The 18,929-nt window shown below is 41.1% G+C and overlaps 1 protein-coding gene across 1 annotated transcript in view; it reads right to left on the bottom strand.

Moving 5' to 3' along the window:
* Positions 1 to 12,099, bottom strand: part of SCIN (scinderin) — a 52,885-nt gene extending 40,786 nt beyond the window's left edge. The window contains exons 1-3 of the mRNA XM_075050012.1: positions 11,899 to 12,099; positions 7,713 to 7,867; positions 6,019 to 6,180 (exon numbers count right to left, since the gene is read on the bottom strand). Coding sequence (XP_074906113.1) covers positions 6,019 to 6,180; positions 7,713 to 7,867; positions 11,899 to 12,097 — 516 coding nt within the window. The 5' untranslated portion in view covers positions 12,098 to 12,099. The remainder of the gene's footprint in view (positions 1 to 6,018; positions 6,181 to 7,712; positions 7,868 to 11,898) is intronic.
* Positions 12,100 to 18,929: the final 6,830 nt, after the last annotated feature.

The raw sequence follows: 18,929 nt of genomic DNA, 5'->3' as shown, positions 1-18,929 counted from the left end.
GAGACATTTCTCTCCTTAAATTATTCAGTGTTTTTTCCTGTCTTGACTGTTGAACTCTTGATACATGCAGTGAAAAGCAAAAAAAAAAAATCATTTCACATATTCATCAAATCTGCCTTTTACATTTGTTAGAACTGTAATATAGTGAACCATTGAAAGTTGTGGAGTTTTGATAATCCAAAACAAACTCTGAATTCATTCAGCCAGAATGCTGTTGAGGCCACCATGAGCCTGGTCCTGGTGTAATTACAATAGTGTCTTTGTAACCAGTCTTGGACTCTCCCATTTGATTCAACTGGAACAAACGGCCAGAATAAAAGTCAGATGTACCACAGTCATACACTTATGACATTCATTTTTCCTCTCACACCTGTTTTGCTAGTATATTCTAGGAACAGCTGTTGCTATACCACAATACATTAAACGGTGAGTACCAGGAGGATATTCATTCTAAATAACAGCAGTTCAAGCAGCAAAACATCTGGATTTCCTCCAACATCAGGAAGAAAACTAACCTAACTGAATCTTTGTGCATATGTGTATGTCCTGTTCACCTAAAGCTTTAATGATGGTCTCTATTTCAGTCACTTTTCTGCATACAAGTGGGGGCAAGGGGAAGCTTTCCAGTCCATAGGGTATGAAGGAAAACTACATAACCTGAATATTCTAACTGAAGTGGGGAAAAAAAGTGCTTAATACTTATTTTTCTCCATCTGATGACTTTGGGACTATAACAATTTCCAGAATGCTGGAGTTTACAGTACTGGAGGTATAAAACTAATTGGTTCACAGATTTACAGAAAAATGAGATGCTTGCTTACTAAGATAAAAATGTGGTTATATCTACGCACAGTGTAAGCTGTTAATAAGTCCATGAAATTAATAAAGAACAAAAGCAGTTTAGTTCAAGCTCTGCTACTTGTTTGACAACTCCCTGCTACAGCACAAGTGATAGTTTAACTCTCAGCTAGGGGAAACTGGGGAAGAGGTTAGTTGTAGGAGAAACATGTGAATGAAAAACATGGAAAAAGGACATGACTAGTCAGTTGTTAGTGCCAGGGAAAGCAACTAGAAAGAGAAACTTACAGTGATGAACTCCAGCATGCAAGAATCTGGTCTTCTGCTCCTGTTTACACCCAAACAGTGACTTTATTAAAGCGATTAATATGCTGATTGTGAACTGGTTTCTCTAAAGGAAGAGAAGCAAAGCCACCTAGAAGAGATAGTGCAGGCAAGAAGGCAGATTACAGAAGCAAGCAAAACTACAAGTGCGCTTAAGATTGCAACATGATGCTGAATCATACCCTGCAGTCATAATCATAAAGTATCTGTCCTCTTGTTCTTTTAAAAAACAGAAGTTAAATTATGTTTACAAAAAGAAAATTAGTCTATAGCAAGTTAACAGTTTTTATGAAAAGCAGTTGTCAAAAAAGCCAGCCTTTTTGCTTGATGTATTTTTTCTACTGTCTTTGTGCAAGACAGCAATCTTTTTCATTTTGACATACCTATTATGTCAGGAGTTCAAGTAGGAGCATACTGACAGATACATGATCACAACAGCTTTATTCAGTCTTATGCTTTTGAGTTCTAACATCATAATTTTCAGTTGGGATTCATGGAGCCCTTGAGAAGTACATACATTGATTGCTGGATGGCACAAGTTGTTTTTAAGCACGCTGCAGGCTCTTAAATTTCAAATCAGCAACCTCTTGGCTGTTTATAAATCAGTTAAGCACCACTACAGGAATGGGAAGAATGGACAACTCGATGCAGTTTACCTTCAGTTCTTCACTTAATATAGGTATCACCTCACTGTCTGCATTCTTCCTTTGGGAAGAAGGGTAACATTTTGTTAGCAGAACTTTGATTGTACTGACAAAACTTTCCACCCTCAATCAGGCCCAAGCTCAGAACTGCTTGGTACTTATCACACATCCCCACACACTCACCTTATTTTAACAACTATCTCCTAATTTCTTCCAGGAGGCTGAGTGGTACAGCGCCTTCTTCCTACCTTCTACAGTCACTTGGCTCATAGCACTGCTGCTGCCTCCCACCATGAGGGAAGTCAGCCAGAAAGAATCAAGTCTTACATTTTACAAAGCTCTATCTGAACAAATGAAATGCATAGAGAATATTTTTGCTGGTCACTAAGGTTACAACTTTAGACAGCCTTCATACAGCAGAGCTTCCCAAACTGAGTTGAGCAGCTTTCAATAAAATCAGCTGATCACTTCGTGTTGTTTTATTGCATTGCTACTCCCATTACTTCTGCTCCATTACCCAAATTACCAACAGATCTCAACATCCACATTTTGTACATCACCAGTGTACACCAATGTACATAGGGTGAATTTCACAATACTGCTAAGTTTCCTTCCAACTTCAAGCCAATCACTAAGAAAATCAACAAAAGAGATGAAAGTCTTTAGCACATCTTATCAGAAATATACATATATAAGCTATATTAACACATGCATCTGGATAATACTAAAATAGCCTGGGAAATTTTGTGTGTTATTCACTGAATGGCACAATGATTAATCTTTTTCCTTCCCTTCCATGGTCATTTTCCATGCCCTCTCATGCTTCTTGCCGTTTTGAGAATCTGTCTTGGTGATGGAGGAAGAAAGAGGGACGTGGCTAAGGGGAGGCGGCTGGAGGACGGGGTGATGCAGGGAGAGCTGCATCTGGAGGTAAAGGGGAAAACACAGAGCAAGGCCATACAGTTTATGGCCACCAAGAACTGCCAAACCTGTCCTGGTGCCTCACAGGTGGGACACCAGGAAGAGCTCAGCACCCTCCAGCCAAAAGGACAGGATGGGAAGTGTGGCAGAAGACTGTGGCTTCTGGGAGGAATTAAGTACAGCTATGCCAGGACAGGACATGCTAAGCAGCACCTGATAAGTAAAGTGCGCTTTACTCCAGGCCTGTACAAAGCCCTCCCAGCAACAGCCCTGCACTTGTCTTGCCTGCCCTGTCCCAAAGGCTCCCTTACAGGGAGATTCCCAGGTTCATCATGGAGGTGGAATGAATATCCCTTGTAGAAAAAAAAAATTATCGGGGTGTGGCACCCCAGACTCCCTCCTGGATCACACATTGCACTGGAACATCAGTGTGGTGGTCACAACGCTCATGTCACGGTCTTACAGAAGGCTGAATAAAAAGGTCTTTATGCATTACCCACAGCTAATGACTCCCCTCATATCAAAGACAGTGTTTTCTCTGCCTTCTGCAGCCATTTTCTGCTCCAGCCTAAAGAGTTCAAAGGAGGCAAGGTAAGACCTGGGCAGGATATTTGAAGTGCTGTAAATGTGGCTTAGTAACATATCTAAGTATGAGGTAACCATCAGAGCCTGAGCAGTAAATATGTGAAGCTAGCTGGAAATGCACACAAAGACTTTCTACTTAAGGCATTATCACCAGAAGGGAAACCTTAGTGATCAATAATGGCTTTATTCCTGATCATTACTACCTTTCTTAATTTTCCCTTATCTGCTTAAACCATAGGTTTAAAATACTGCAGTAATTGAGCTCAATGGGAAAACTGAGATGATTTTTCATTATATTAGGTAAGTGGCTTCATAAAAGCTAACAGGAAATGGACTGCACAAGCAGTTTTGTAGTGCCACAGAGACCATCCTTCTAGTTAGCTAAGAGACTGAGGAAAGTAAGCCTTGGAAACTCATCTTATTTGACACACTACAATAATTTGATATTAAAAGCACTGACCATAAGCTCATTATTTTATGCAATTACTACCCATTATTCTCAGAAAATGATTCAGTAGTGTGCTGCAATAAAGCCCAAGACTCAACAGCAACCCTATTTAAGATTCATTTTATTTCAATTATTCAGTAAATGAATCTACTTGAGCCAAAATTTTTTTTTTTTTTAAAGGACCCCTAAATTCAATTAAGGGCTCCTGTAAAGATTCACCCATTTACAATGGACCTCTAGTCATGGAAAATTTCAATGTGAAATACAGTTATTTCAGCTTGAAATACAGTTCTTAAAGCTTGCTCAAGATTTCCACTGTGACAGTGTATTTTTCTACCACACCTATTTCTCTATAGGCACTTCACTAGACTTACATATCTTCATCTTGAAATATGTCACACATTGCCTTTTCATCTCCCACTAGAAAGGTCTGGTTTACACAATAACCTATGATGAAATAACTACAAATTTCTGGATGCTGAAACACTTTTTTCCTTAATTTGTTAATTCATTCAAGAAAACCCATCCCTCATATACCACTGACACGGCAAGATCAAGAACTGTTCTAAGTCATGTGATTTGACTGACATTTCCCATAGCGTGGTAAAGAAGAGATCTACATGTTCACATCTAATCATTCTTCCTAAAAAGGCACAGGGTAGTATTGCTACTTGACCTCTGTCTTGTCAAACAGGAAATCAGAAACCAAAGTGATATTACATTAAAAGAAGAAAAAGGCTTACAATGTACATTCAGTATTAGAAATCAAGACTCTAAAGCTATATTACATTTAAATTGCCTAGTGACAGTGTTCTCTCCAAAAATCTCATCAAAAGGGATGAAGCCCAAGCTATACATGTAACATCACTACATAACCATAGTGCATTTCATCAGTGTCACTGCCATGTCTGCAGTGTGACCCCAGTAATTACTTTAGGTGAACTGGGTAACTGTGGCACAATAAGGGTCAGGACAAGTCAAATTCATGGAATACATCCAGTTCCACAAGGTGTCCATGAGAGGTTATCTCCAAACCAGAAAACTCAAGTCCTGTGACAGCCTGACTGCAAAAGCAGCATTTTCTATCTATGTTCAGTTTCAACTTTCCCATCTCTCATGGGTTAAGCCTGAAAGGGAATAGATGATTTGAGTCTTCTATGCATCTTTAATACAAAGTGACATTGAGAGAGTGCTGTTTGGATACTGACCACTTGGCTGTTTCAGCTGATTAGACCACAGTGCCATAGGAGGAATGGGATGTTAAGAAAACTCTAGTCATTCTACCTGAAGGCTGCTAAACATGATAAAATTCTAACAGACATAATCAATATATCTACTTGATACCAATATCTTCAATTATCACACCAAAGGATGCTTTTCAGAAGAAACAGCCAAACCCATAACATGAGTTCAGAAGAGCTCTTTTTTTAATAGGTCAGGGAAATATTTTCTGAAATCTTGCTGAAATAGCTGACCACTTCCTTGTGAAGCACTACAGTTAAGATCAACTGCAGATGCTGTCTTGCAGATAAACTATTTTCTTTCATGCACTCTTAATTTTACATGTGTCAGCATATCAGGCATGGTAATAATTTCAAACTTATAAGTAGCATCTAACTAGTGTGGACTACTACATAAATCCTTAGAATTCATTTTAAGACTTTTTGATACTAAGGTAACAGTACTATACTTTAAGTCATCTGAAGCAAGCAAAATTATCTTATCTGTCCATATGATTCTGCTCTGTCTCTCTACTTGCTTTCATCAGAAAGCCTTGAAGTACGGGATTGCTTCTCAAGTGATCTCTCAAAATACTCAAGTAGTTTTATAACACATTGCATGACAAGCTTATTATGACAACTGCTTTTGCAGCTACTTCTTCAGGATGAATTGTCATGATCAAAGTTTTATGAATATGAAGAAATGCTCTTAAGAGAAAGCTCCCATCTATGTTCTGCTCTGAACCCTCGCACTGATCCCATTCAGCTGGTAGACAGTGTCAGACAGGACTTACTGTGAACAGCTTAAGGTTCAAACATCAGCAGTAAAAAATTCCAATGCCTTGAGTAGAAAAGAGAACTGTTTCCTGAAGGATAATCTGTGAATACTTCAGAAAACATTTAGTGCAGTTTTGAACCTTCAAAGTGTTGGGACACTAAAACTGATTTTCTAAATCATTCTTTCTGTCAGTTTGGGTGAGTGACAAAATTAGTTGTGCATTTTAGGGGATGATTCAGACCTTAGAAGTGATACGGCATCTCTTACTTTTCAGTGTGTTTTGCTCTAGGAAAGACTTACAGTTCCAAGGTCAATAATGAAACAATCTCCTTTGTTGAAGCTGGCCCAAGCCAGGGGGACTTCTGTGGCTCTTACAACTCTCCGGCCCTTGATATGCAGAAGCCTCTGGGCACTCAGATCATTAGTAACAACATGATTAAATCCAGAGGCAACACCACCTGCCTGAATAAAACAAAACAAAGCAGCAAGGTTTATTTCAGCTTGATTTCTGCAGACTCACCTTTTTGCTATAGATGAGGAGCTAGCAGGGGGGAAAAATAGTTTATGCAGTAAGAGGCAAGCCAAAATAATATACTGTTTAACAGTGCTGACCACAGAGCAGACAAACATGGGAAACGCTGCTGCTGAACTCTCAGGTGTGAACCTTTATCTGAGGGAGCAAATGTCACCCTGCTTCAAAAGGATTTCAGATGAATGGGGAAAGGGAAAGCACAAGAACAGGATTTACAGCACTCTCCTGCATCATCCAGAAGATGAGTTAATACTGAACCACACTGTTAAGACAAAAGTCAGTAGGTTGTCAAATAAGGACTGAGGAAAAGCAGAACATGCAGCTCCTGCATAAGTTTTCCCAACTTCCTTAAATCTCAGATGTCTGGATGGTTTTAGTGCCTGGTTATGTGCAGAGGGAAAGGTAATTCCACAGCAGCTCTGTAATTTTCTGAAAGGAATATTTGCAACTTAGGAGGTAACCTAGCAAGGAGCACCAAACTGGGGTAAGTGAGACCAAACTGTTGATTTGCAATCCATAGAGTGTAAGTTTAAGCATAACTTATTCCTGTAAACTGACGTGGCTGTCTGCGTCTGTGAGGCAGTATTCTTCACTCCTCCAGAAGACCCAGAGCTTGGGCTGGTATAGAAACTGGCTCTTGAAATTATAAAGAAAAAAACAAAAGAATGGGCAGGTCACTGCCAAGCTCTCTTACACAAGCAGAGTTAGAAGCTTCAAACTGGTTGCGTAGACCATGAAAAGTTACAAATCTCCATAATGGGAAAAAATGCTGACTGAGCAATGGCTCCCAGAGCTCCTACTATGGGGAGATTCTCAGGAGATGCATTACTTTATTCTTAAAAACACAGAGATGTTGCAAAAAAAAATTTCTTCCAAAGATGTGGCTTCTGGAAGTGACACAAGAAGGAGGCTGAGACTATAGCTTTTTAAAATATAAAATTTTCATGAAAAGTATTTGGGAGTTTTTCATCTACCTTAAAAAAAAAAACTGCAGTAGGACTGCAAAAGCACCATTTTTAGACTAAAGTGAGGTTTTGGTCTTTTCCACTCTGTTCATGTTTTTAATCACTTAAGCACATTGTGTTCTGCATTTGAACAAAATTATTCAGTCTACAGCATAGAAATAGTTTCTGTGACACTTACTACATCCCAAACACAGAGAGTCCCTACTGTGAAGCTCCCTTAGACACACAATTTTGAAATTTCAGGATAGCTTGATTTTAGGGGAGAAAAATAATTGGGAAAGGTTTGCACACATCAGAAGAGGCACTGGTAAACAAGATGCTGTTTTCTGTACAAGTACTGGGACTCCTATAGTTTAAGAAAGGTAGTTCAGGTCTAAAACCACTAAGCATTACAAAACAACTCTTAAACCTTCCATTTATAAAGCAAAATATTTTATTTTACTTGGGGGAAAATTTATATATATTTTTATAATACATTTTGATAGCTGGTTCTTTACCTTGTATTTAATTCCTCCTTTGAAGTAGCCCACAAACTCAGTAGACTCATTTCCTTGAATTTCTCTACTTTGCACGGGCTTTCCTCCTAAATAGTCATCCATTTGAACAGCAAAGATAGCTGCAGCTGTGCTTTCATCCTGGGTACATTCTTTCCCTGAAATAAGATGAAATATTATATCTATAAAGCACCAATATAACTTTGAATTCTGTTGGAGAAATTGTTTGTGACAAATGGACACTGCCTTCAGCAGGCTGTACAGCTCATGTATAAATCACAATAAAGCACTACATCATAACCTTGTTCACCACCAAATGTATGACAATCCAGACCATTTAACTATTTGCAGAACTGTCTTCAAAAGCAAAAAAAAAAGTTAAAAATAGCCAAGTTTGTCTTCACTCAGCCTCTTTGAACAAGATATTTTAATTCAGTGAGTTTCGCACGGCAAGTGTCTGCCGTAATGATTTTTGGACCTTGAGTTGAAGTGCAAAGACAAAGGAAGGTCACGTCAGAGGACTGAAAAACCATGTATTTACACTAAGAACAACTTGCCAAGCCATAACGTTAAAATAATTCAAAACCAGTCCTCTTGACACTACAATGCAAGCAAGGGTATTTTGCTTAGCATCTTTTATTAGATTCTCTGGTACAGCTGGGAGAAAGAAAAGCAGCTTTGGGGCTCAGATATTTGCTTCATGAGCTCACACTTCATTTTGTACCTTTCAGAGATTAGCCTCTTCCCAAGACTGTGACAAAATGGCCTCTTAACCTAGTGTGTTGATGGCCTAATCACACTGCAAAGCAGGCAGTATATTAAAATAAAACTTTTAACATGGGCCCATACATTTCTGATGAACATTTTCAGTAGCTGATTGTTTCAAGAAGAGTGCAAGTAGGATGAAGTCTCAAAAAATAGGCTTCTCAAGAACTTTTGAAGAGTAAGGAAAAATGAGGTTTTCCATTTAGTTTTTATTTTTTCTTTCTAAATAAGAGGAAGATGCTGGTATACAAGCAACAGTTCTCAAGAACAGCTTCTCACTTACATTAACCATTTCCTTGCTTCTAGGTGACTGAGTGGAAGAATAGTGTAAAGCCCCAGGCAGTGTGGACAGAGATACCTCTCAGGCTATGGGAGAAGGGGAAGTGTGTAGTGAGGTGTTGGCATCACCTCACGGTGTAGCGAGTCATTGGTGTCACCAGAAGCATGCCGGTAAGGTATCAGGAAAGAATAAAGCATGGGAGAGGGAGGACAGGGATGCCTAAGGGGATCACCAACCTAGCTCCTCTCTTAGGGAAAATGAGTGCCCCATTCATGGCCCAGCTGTGCAAATGCCACAAGACAGCTCCCCTCTGCCCACCAACAACTGGGCTTCTTCCAGAAGCAGTGTCACCACTGCCACCACCACAGCTTTTGTGGGGACACAGGTGCAATGGAAGCCTCCAGAAAGCAGCAAGGATGAAATAGGGAAAGGATCCAAAGAATAATGGAGGCATAGGGAAGAAAAGAGCATGAGGTCTGCCCAAACAAGTTAAAAAAAATAATTACTGAAAGCAGGACATAACACAAAAACCTCGGGGGGTGAGCCCTATCCCTCAGTGATAGCATATTGCCACACAGCAAGTTCTTCTTTCTCAGACCTGGGTACCACCTTAAAGTTGGAAGTAAAATTTTGGTTCGTTGATTTTGGGGTTTGTTTTGGTTTGTTTTTTTTTTTTCTTGGAGTTATTCATGTCTATTAGGAGTAGATCCTTCAGATTTATTGCTTGCAATTACACAACAGGGTTCAGGGTCAAAGAAAACTGGTTTTATAACAGTGTTAGAGATAAGAACCACTACCAGGCTTGGTCTCACAGCTGCTATGCAATAAAATACTCAGTGAAACCCTGTTTAAAAGAAACAAATAAGCATCAATCCAAGTGTAGGTTATTCAAGCTTGTATGAAAACAAAGTTTACCTTACAGTCCGAGGCACAAACAGCTATAAATAAGCCAGAGTATATAGGAAAAAGGACAAAATTTTTTACCAGAATAGATCCTGGTTCACATGGATATGTTTTATCACTTACTCTCTGGGGACAAGGGTTAAAAAATAGTTGAAAAACACCATGCATGATTTTATTAAACATAGTAAGTGGGGCATAGCCAGTCTTACTCCTACAAGTAGCCTTATATTGGCATAGTAGAAGCTGTTTCCACTAGTGATAGTTTCAAGTTGAGACAGCTCCCTTAGGATTAGCAGTTTAGCTACTAAGACATCCCTGAAGTGCCAGTGCAGACAACCAAGCCAGGATCTCCAAGCAAAGTTTAAAATGGATACAGCTACCACAACACAGATCCACATTAATTGCCTGGCCATGCCAACATCATTGCAGCACCTGAGTTGCTTCTTCAGAAATTATCCAACCTGGACAGCACTTCAGCATATGTGAGGTATTTGGTAAAACAGTGGCTTTCACATAGGAAGCTTCAGGCCAATAGAACAACTGCTTGGTCACTTTAACCCTAGATTACCAGTCACAGCACAAGACTGTCAGCACATCAAGGTCACAAGACCATCCTCCCATGCTCTAGACCTCCTTCTAACCCCTTGGGTATGGCCAAGCAAGGTATTAGCAGGAAGTTTGCCACTATACAATATTAACATTTTAAAAAATTAATATTAATATTATATTATATTTATTAAAATTCAAAAGCTCTACTTTTATTCTGAATTTGGTGTCTTATGGTGAAGTCAGAATCCATTCAGACTCAAAGCCACCACATGAGGCCCATGCAATAACACATACCACAGATGACATGCAGGAGTAGGACCATGTCACCAAGTGGCAAGGCCCTTATAAGTATCTAAGCCCAAAGCCTGTAGGGTTTCCACCAATCTAATTTCACTAGAGTTCTTTCCATCCCAAAGCCTGACTTTCTGATTTCACTTCCAGTTGCAAAGAGTCCTTCCCTCTTTCCCTGGGAAGTGTCTACTATACCTTAACTACTACATAAGTAGTTCTAACTTCATTAACAAAGGTCTAACCAGCCAAACCCTGCTATTAACTAGCAGTGCTGCTGACACAAGAACATCTGCCAGAAATTCATTTACACTGCCATCTATGATTATACTCTCATCAGAGACAGACACTATCCTGCATGCCAGCTGGATAACTCATAGCACATGCAAAACTAACAAGCTTCAAACATTTATGCAGAAACAATCCCAGCTTTATCTGCTATTCTTTTTCAACGAATCCAAAAGTACAATGAGAATCACAGCAACTCAAACACATTAGTGTTAATACACATTGACCTGTCTTTATGTGCATTCACTGAGATGATTGCCTACAAACACAAACCTTGTGATGGTGAAACAAGAACAAAGTAATAGATCTCAGGCAGCTACACAGCAACCACAGTGGTCGGATGACTTGGTGACCAGACAAGGAAGTCTCAAGAAACCTCCAGAAGATGAGGAAGTCACCTAAAACGCATCCTATGTCCGACTTCTGTTTTGCTGTAAACACGCTGTTAGTCAAGGTTGAAGGCAAAAGACAACAGCCCAATTCCAGTGTTCCCAGTTGCTTCGGGAGGGGCTTTACTAGGCTGTCAGACTGATAACCGAAGCCAGGACGTTTTACAGAAAACCTGGAGACTTTGCCTCCAATCTCCATATCATCAGAAAGCGCAATTAGTCTAGCTGAAAAAGGCACCACCGGGACACAAAGCAGTGCAACAACGAGGTGAAAATTTTGGTCCTAGTGGAAACAAAGGCAAGAACACTCTTCATCTGAATGGAGGAGTTCGCTTGCGAATCCTGGTTGGATGCAGCCAAGACTTGACCTCCACCCTTCGCCGCCTCTCCAAAGCAACCTCACAAAGCAAGCAAGCGTCCACCTTTCCGCCACAACCCCGCTTTCTCACCCCCAGAGCCCCTGAGCACGGCCGCATCAGAAGCCCTGAGGCTTGGCATCGCCCAGACCCTTGGCTGCCGCCCTACTTCTGTTATTAAGCGCCTCAACTTGGAAGCTTCACGCCCGCAGGCCTCCTGAAGAGGGAGGGCGAGAGTTCCACCTCCCGACCCCCCGGAGCCCGGCGAAGCCGCAAGAGCCTTCAGCGAAAAGCCAGGGCGCGCCCCGCCGCCTGGCGCTGCCCCCCGGCCCCAAGACCCCCGCCGCCGCCGCCGCCGCCCCGCCGCCTACCGAGCCAGTAGTGGAGGCGGTAGGCGGCGGCGGCGCCGCGGCGGACGGTGCGCAGCACCAGGTAGGCGTCCCCCACGAAGAAGTCGCCGTGGCGGCTGGGGGGCACCGGCACCAGCTCCAGCCGCTCGACCCGCCACACCTGCAGCCCGCTCCGCTGCCCGGCCTCGGCGAAGGCCGGCGGCGTCCGGCCGAGAGCCATAGCGAGCAGGGGCGAGCGAAGAGGCGGCGGCGGCCGCCCCCCGCCGCGCCGCCTTTATAGGGCTCGGCCCGGCCCCCCGGGCGGAGCGGGGCCAGCCCCGCCCGGCGGCCGCCGGGGTGCGGACCGCGGTGAGGGGAGCGGCGGGCGGGCGCCCGCGGGGCGGCGGGGTGAGCCGCGCCTCCCCTCGCCGGCTGCGGCGGGCGGCCCCGGGGCGGGCTGGTTGAGTTGCTGTTTATTTGTTAGTTTTGAACAGGGCCTACAAAACTCAGCCGGCATACCTTTTCTTTCTGTGCCCCGCCCCAAAGCCGCCGCAGAGGTGTTGTAAAAAAATCAGCCTCCCTTGCTGCGAACGGACAATTTTTCTCGATTCTGAAATGGGAAGAAAAAATTAAAAAGTCAGGAAAGCAAAGCACAACCGGCCTAACCCAGTAGCGATGGGTGTTACCATGTTGTGCATTTTGCTTATACAGTTATCACATCTGCCTTGTTTTTGTAAGCTGCTGGTATCAGAATACGAAGAGTTTTTATAGCTTGCACTTGCTGCTGGGCTCTTCCCCCCCCCCCCCCCCCCCCCGAATGGAATGGCAGAGCACAGGTCTCATTCTCTGTCGAGTAATTTCACTTTTTTGTCCAATATGGCCAGGAATCTTGTTGTAGGGGGGAAAATCTTGGGTTGTTTTGTTTTGTTTTGTTTTTAAGATTCCAGATGAAGTCCAGAATTTTTATAAATTTCCCTTTCTCAGAAAATGGAAAGCATTGTGCTGGTGTTTTTCCAACACCATGCAACAACAACCCCAAAGGGTTAAACCCACTTCCTACTTGTCCTTTACAAATGGTTGGTACTTCAGTTATCCTGGCAGTCATTACAACATGCAAATTATAGCAAATCACTGCTTTCATCTGATACTGCTAGGAGATAGATTAATCTGGATAGGACACAGATAGGTACAGCTCAAGCTGTCATTTCAGAGAGGGTTGTGTTTAGGTCCATTATCTTATCCACCTCGATCAACCGAGGCTGGTGATTTCCCCACTAGTTTGGTTTAGCAAGTTAATACAAGCAGAGTGCAAGTATCCGCCTGCGGGTGGATCGGGGCTACCTCAGTAAGGAGGGAGAGACGCTGCTAAATGCAACAGAGCAGCTGGAGAGCATCTTCCCTGGCAAAAAGTTTAAAAAAGCACATCTAACAAATCCTTTTAACTATCTTACCTGCCTTCTTTTTATACTGTCTGGTGTACAGTTTAGCTATTGAGGGAAAGATGCTGCTACACAATATGTAGCTACTACCACCCCCCATTTTGGTGAACATCCTGTCATCAGCTTGCCAGACAGAGGCGTACAGGCACCCTAAGCACTATCCCCACTGTTTAAAAAAGGAACCTGTGGGTGCTCTGCTTTGTCTAAAGTCCAGCTGAACATGTTACAGCTCACCCTTACCAGTTCACGGTCAAGCATTTTACCCCTCATTCTGCCAGGGCTGAGGACTCGGTGAGGCTGAGCCTGCTTGATAAAGCACTATGCCTCCCAGATGAAATACTTTTCTCCAGACTGTTCACCATGTGAAGAAGAAAAAAAAACTTTAGGAAGAACAGCCAAAAAAATTCCAGCAGTTCCAGTTTCAATGTGGTATCAGATGTTTCAAAATATTCATAAGTGGTTTCTCGGATTTACCTTTCCATCTATGCCAGTTGTTCTTCTTTTCACTTTCAGTTACTTAATTACACCAACCAGTTTTTCTTCTCATTGCATGCCTTTTTGCATTCTTGTGCATTAGCTTTAGTCAGTGTGGGTAGAACTTAGTACATACTCTATAACTGTATGAATTTACTATTTCTTCTGAAGTTGGCAAGTTGCACTCACTTTGGAAGTGTGCTGGGTTTTGCCCATAAATGAGGTCAAACCAGCCTGGTATTACGCAGCCTCATGGCTTCTACCTGTTCTGCCTGTCTTGCCAAGCTAAGATTGTTTGTGCACAGATTGCACAGGCCACTTGGTCAAATTTCTATCTCCTTATTCTAGCTTTATATTTTCAGTTGACAGACCAAATACTACTCTCAGCTGTAATCCTCCTTGCTGTCATGCGATGCACACTAATGCTATTTGTTCAGCATTGACCGTGCCCAGTATCACACACAAATGGACAAAGGTTAAAGACACAAGAACAGTTTAATTGTTTTGTCTCAGAGTCTGTGGCACTACTCAGACACAAAGGATGTTAGTACTGATGGCAGAGTTTCCTCATGCCCAAATTTGTCTTACTAGGATTACGTACTATGTAATCATTTACTGGCTGCTAGCAAAGAAAACCTTGGGCTGAAGTTTTTATTATAAGTGCCAGGATATTTGTTTGTACTCTTCCACATGAATTTTTGTCTGTTTGCAAAATCTTGCTTTTGCAATCTCACTACTTATGAATGTTGTACTGTCTTTTGTCTTGATCCACTTCCATCTATTTTTTGTAGCAAAAATAAGCACTGGCATTGTTAACATTACACAGATTTTCATAACATTTTAAATAATCAAAAGCTTTCTAACATGCAGGTATTCAAAAGTGAAATTTTGGAGAAAAAAATGAGAAGTATCCTAGGATTTGTACATTCAGAAACAATATTTAAAATTACTTTTAATATGCTTTTGCATGTTGTTTGATGTAGTAATTGAAGTGGAGAGGACTACAAAACAACATTGGTTTTGTGACTCAGAAGTCCTAGATCAAATTGTAATTACTATACTCATTAGAAATTGCACTGTAATGGAATTTCAGACTACCTTAACATTTCAAAGAATTACGTTCTGATTTCCTAAAGGTCATTCTTTGCCGATAAACTATGGCTTTCTCAGAAGGATGGCAAAGGCCTAGTCCCGTTTTAGCTTTGGAGTAACAAAGGGAAATAATTTTGCCTCACACCCTTTCCTCAGGAGGAGGTTGGATATAGCAATTGGGTGCTGTTGCAGACCAGGAACACAGTCATGGAGTAAAGATGTAGATTTCTACCTGCTTGACTGCACTGTTTGAGGTATGGCCACCTTTAAATGCCTGCTTTTTTTCCAAGTCCTGATAGGTCACACAGGAGTGTCAGAAGGTGTTCCTGCTCCTCTCCTAGGCTTAAAGCAGCAGAGATTCAAATGTATTGAGTTTAAAGCTTTGGTATGACACAGAGAATTCGAGGACTTATGAAAAACTTTGCCATTTAATTTGGCTAATTTACTTCCAAAGTCTTTCGTTATATTGATTAAGGGATCTTTTTCCCTTAAAGTATTGTTGTCTTATACTGCATATATGCAGGGTGCGAGTGTGCATACACATATGAAAAACCAGAATGCAATGTACTGAGTTCTGATTTTTGTCCCCATCAGAGACAAGGATTGAAACAAAACAAGGTGGTGTTTCCAGGTGATATATATATAAGGAACCCAAAAGGGCTTCCAGAAACTGAGCCTCAGCATTTTTCCCAATAGGAATAACTTTCAGTATGGATTGTTTAAGGTTTAAGTCTTTCTACAAGGCTGATACCTGGCATTGAATTGCATACAGTTCCAGGAACTAACAATGGAAGGAACGAAAAGGGAATGTGAGGAGAGAATATTTTCAAATGTCATGAGTGTTTCCTTCTACAATGTTTATTTCTTCTTTGCCACATATACCAAATACTCTCCTGAACTCTGTGACCCTACCTCAACAATGAGATTACAGATGTTTAGTTTCTCCTCCAGTTTCACATTAAAAAGTTTGCTGTACACAGATTATGTGTGTCAAAAGCACACTCTTGTCTAAACAGTTGCAGAAGTCAACCCCTGTTCTCATCTGTTCTGTTGCTGAATTATGAATCAATAGTTACTTCAGATTTACCGCAAATACAGTAAGTCAGTTCACAGATCTGAGCTAAATTCTTATTTCCAATATACTTCTAAAAAAAAAATAAAATCACTGATACTGTATGAGCAGAAGGAGAATCAGACCATACAGCTTTAAAAGCCAAGCTATGAAAACCAGGCTACAGAATTATGTTACCACTTGCTAATTCTCTCCATTCTCTTGTCATCCCTCAAACCATCCTGTTCGGTAGCCCACCTTCAACAGGAGAGGCTTCAGCAAAGACAGAACATGCTGAAGAAAGACTGAAACCTAGCTTTCCTCCTTACTGGCAAAGTTTGGGTCATGAGGCTGCCAGAGGAAAGGTATGCAGAATCTCAGCCAGTCCCCTGACATAAAAGTAGTAAGTCCTCCTTTATAGTCAAGAGAGGAGTCTGGTTTTAATCCTCCAAGTCCAGAGCAAATAAAGGGCCTTAGTGTGTAGCTTTGAGGCAGGTATCTAAGGCATAGAAAGGGTAGGATCACAGCTATGCTATGTGCTCCACTTCGCAACTGGCTGGCCCCTATCTACGCCCTGCTCTGCTGGCGTGAGCACTCACTCACTCTCTATGGCAGTGTCTGTGCTCTCTGCACAGGCAACGAGTAATTCTTCAGTGGCACCCACCACCGTCAGCTGTGCAGGTAAGGACACCGCATGCCCAGCAGCTGAGGACTCTCAAAATTCATTCTTCAGCAAGGTGCTGCCTAAGTAGGGCATGCAGAGGAAGCAATCCGAATGTGGGCTTCAGTCAGAGAATCTAGGAAAATATTTTTGACACTGGGCTAGTGAGAAGTGAAGTGTTAATTATTAAGTATGTTATAGCTCCCTGCATGTCCCTCTTATGTTCTTCCCCTGAAATATTCAATTACCAGCATAAATGTTTAATCAAGAAATTCTGATTATATGTTCATCCCAAGGCACGATGTATTATATCTCAAGGAGTCAGAGAGAGGGAATTGAAGCACTCCTTCAGATATCCCCTATCTTTCAAGAGACAGAAGGCCTCCTTTATGTTTATATGACATGGCATTTCATTGCATGGTCATGGGAGTAGTCAAGATTCAGAAAAACATTCTCAGACTCATCATTTTACCCACCTTGGCTATCTATGATTTATCAGCCTGTCCACATTTCCCGCTCATTTGGTCTACCACATGAGTAGATCATGCTGTTCTGCATGGATATGTGGCCTAGTAAGTTTCACCAAAATCATCCCACTGATCCTTAAGTTTGCTTCCTTATATTTAGATATAGTGGTGTCGAGTTTGATGGGGAAAATTTCCAGCTCTTTGCAAAGACTTCAAGTTCAGGTTTTCAATGAATCAGCGTATCTTGGTTGGGAATAGAAAAATGGAAAGGCCATTCTTTATTAAGGAAGATTCAGAGGTATTGGCCAAAATTATCACTCAGCAAGTTTTAATTAAAACAAGGCTACTTTATATCAGTTGATAGCTTTGATTATTGTTGCAAAACCTCTTTCACTCTCTTTTATCAACTTCCACAGTATTGTTGGGATTCAACTGCACACTGTTTTGTGAAACAAGGCACCCCATGAAAAATGGTTGGTTCCATTCATGTCATTCACATGGTGCACTAAAGGTTATACCTTGTCCTAAGGCACAAGCCAGTATCAGCTGATTGCTCCAGCTCATCCATTTATTTTGCATAAGTGGAAGTGGCAAGGTGTCAGATTGGTGACTTTTTTTCCATTACAAAAGATGAAGTGACATCACTTTACATTACAGAGGATGGAAGGCAGTAGGGAATTAACCCTGATTTCTTTCTTTCTTTCTTGTGTAAAGTTCAAATATATAGCCTAAAAGGGCTATGTATGAGGTAGTTACAGAATTTGTCTGCATGGACTGACATTCTGTAATTGTCAAAGAGTGGTGTTTATCCATTTTCAATTTCAAAATAGTGTAATTTTTGTGTGACTGTAATTTCAGACATCTTTTGAGTATCAAGAAGTGATAATTGAAGTTTCTTATTTGTATGTTGCAGCATAGAGGTTTTGATGATGGTTTAAGTTATTTTTGAATATTTGGACAAGAGGGACAAGAAAACTGCCACATTCCCATTTATCATCAGTGCAATAATTAAAATTAAAAGCATCTAAGTAAAACTGAGGAAAAGAGGTTTGCCCAAACACAAGAAATCAGCAACAATTTGAAGAAAGCACAATCATCTTCTGGACCCATTAATTAAATATGCAACATCTGTTAAGCTCATAGATCAAGTCTCCAACAAGATATCCTTAAATCTGTGGAAGGAGTGCTTAAGTATTGGATATGGCAAGCAGGGGAGTGGAGAGCACCTGGGGAAAACATCCTTCTCCCTAAACCAGTGGCTCTTCTAGACATCTACTCACAAAGGGGAAAGGGGGAGCAATCAGATCTGTAGAAAAGTGGTAAAAAGCAAAACTGCTGGTAGTTATCTAAACTGAGGTAGGATTTCAGTTTAATTTATTTCATTGCATTCTTCAAATGGTAAATGTTTCCTTCATTAATACCTTGATACAAATTCATCCGAGAGGGTTACTAAATTTGATATAAAAAGGAACAATCTCTGTGAAGCATTAAACTAAGATCGTAAGGAAAGGATATTTTTGCCAAGATTCTAACTGCAGGTGTATTTTGAAATAAAGTTATTCTGAGATAGCTTTTTCTCTTGAATGAAGATAATATGTCAATGCCTTTACACATTTAAAGGCAGTGTGTGTGAAAAGCAAAGTGTGTGCATCTCCGACCCCCGTTTAGCAAGTAGTGCCTCTGAATTCTCAGAGGAGGAATAAACTTATTCATTGTAGCTGCTTTTAATCGTAGATATCCATGGAGTAGGCCAGATTCTCTATTCCAGGAAAAAAAGTTGTAAAATTAATTTAGCTATGAATAAAAATAGGATTTAAGCTTCTTTACATTTTCAGAGTAACACGGATCACTGTAGTGGTATGGCTGCTTTTTAAATACAGAGTAGCTCC

Source organism: Buteo buteo, chromosome 2 (assembly GCF_964188355.1).
Source record: "Buteo buteo chromosome 2, bButBut1.hap1.1, whole genome shotgun sequence".
In the NCBI taxonomy this organism is placed as follows: domain Eukaryota; kingdom Metazoa; phylum Chordata; class Aves; order Accipitriformes; family Accipitridae; genus Buteo; species Buteo buteo.
The sequence above is the reverse complement of the archived record's forward strand: the minus strand, read 5'-3'. Positions and strand labels throughout refer to the sequence as shown.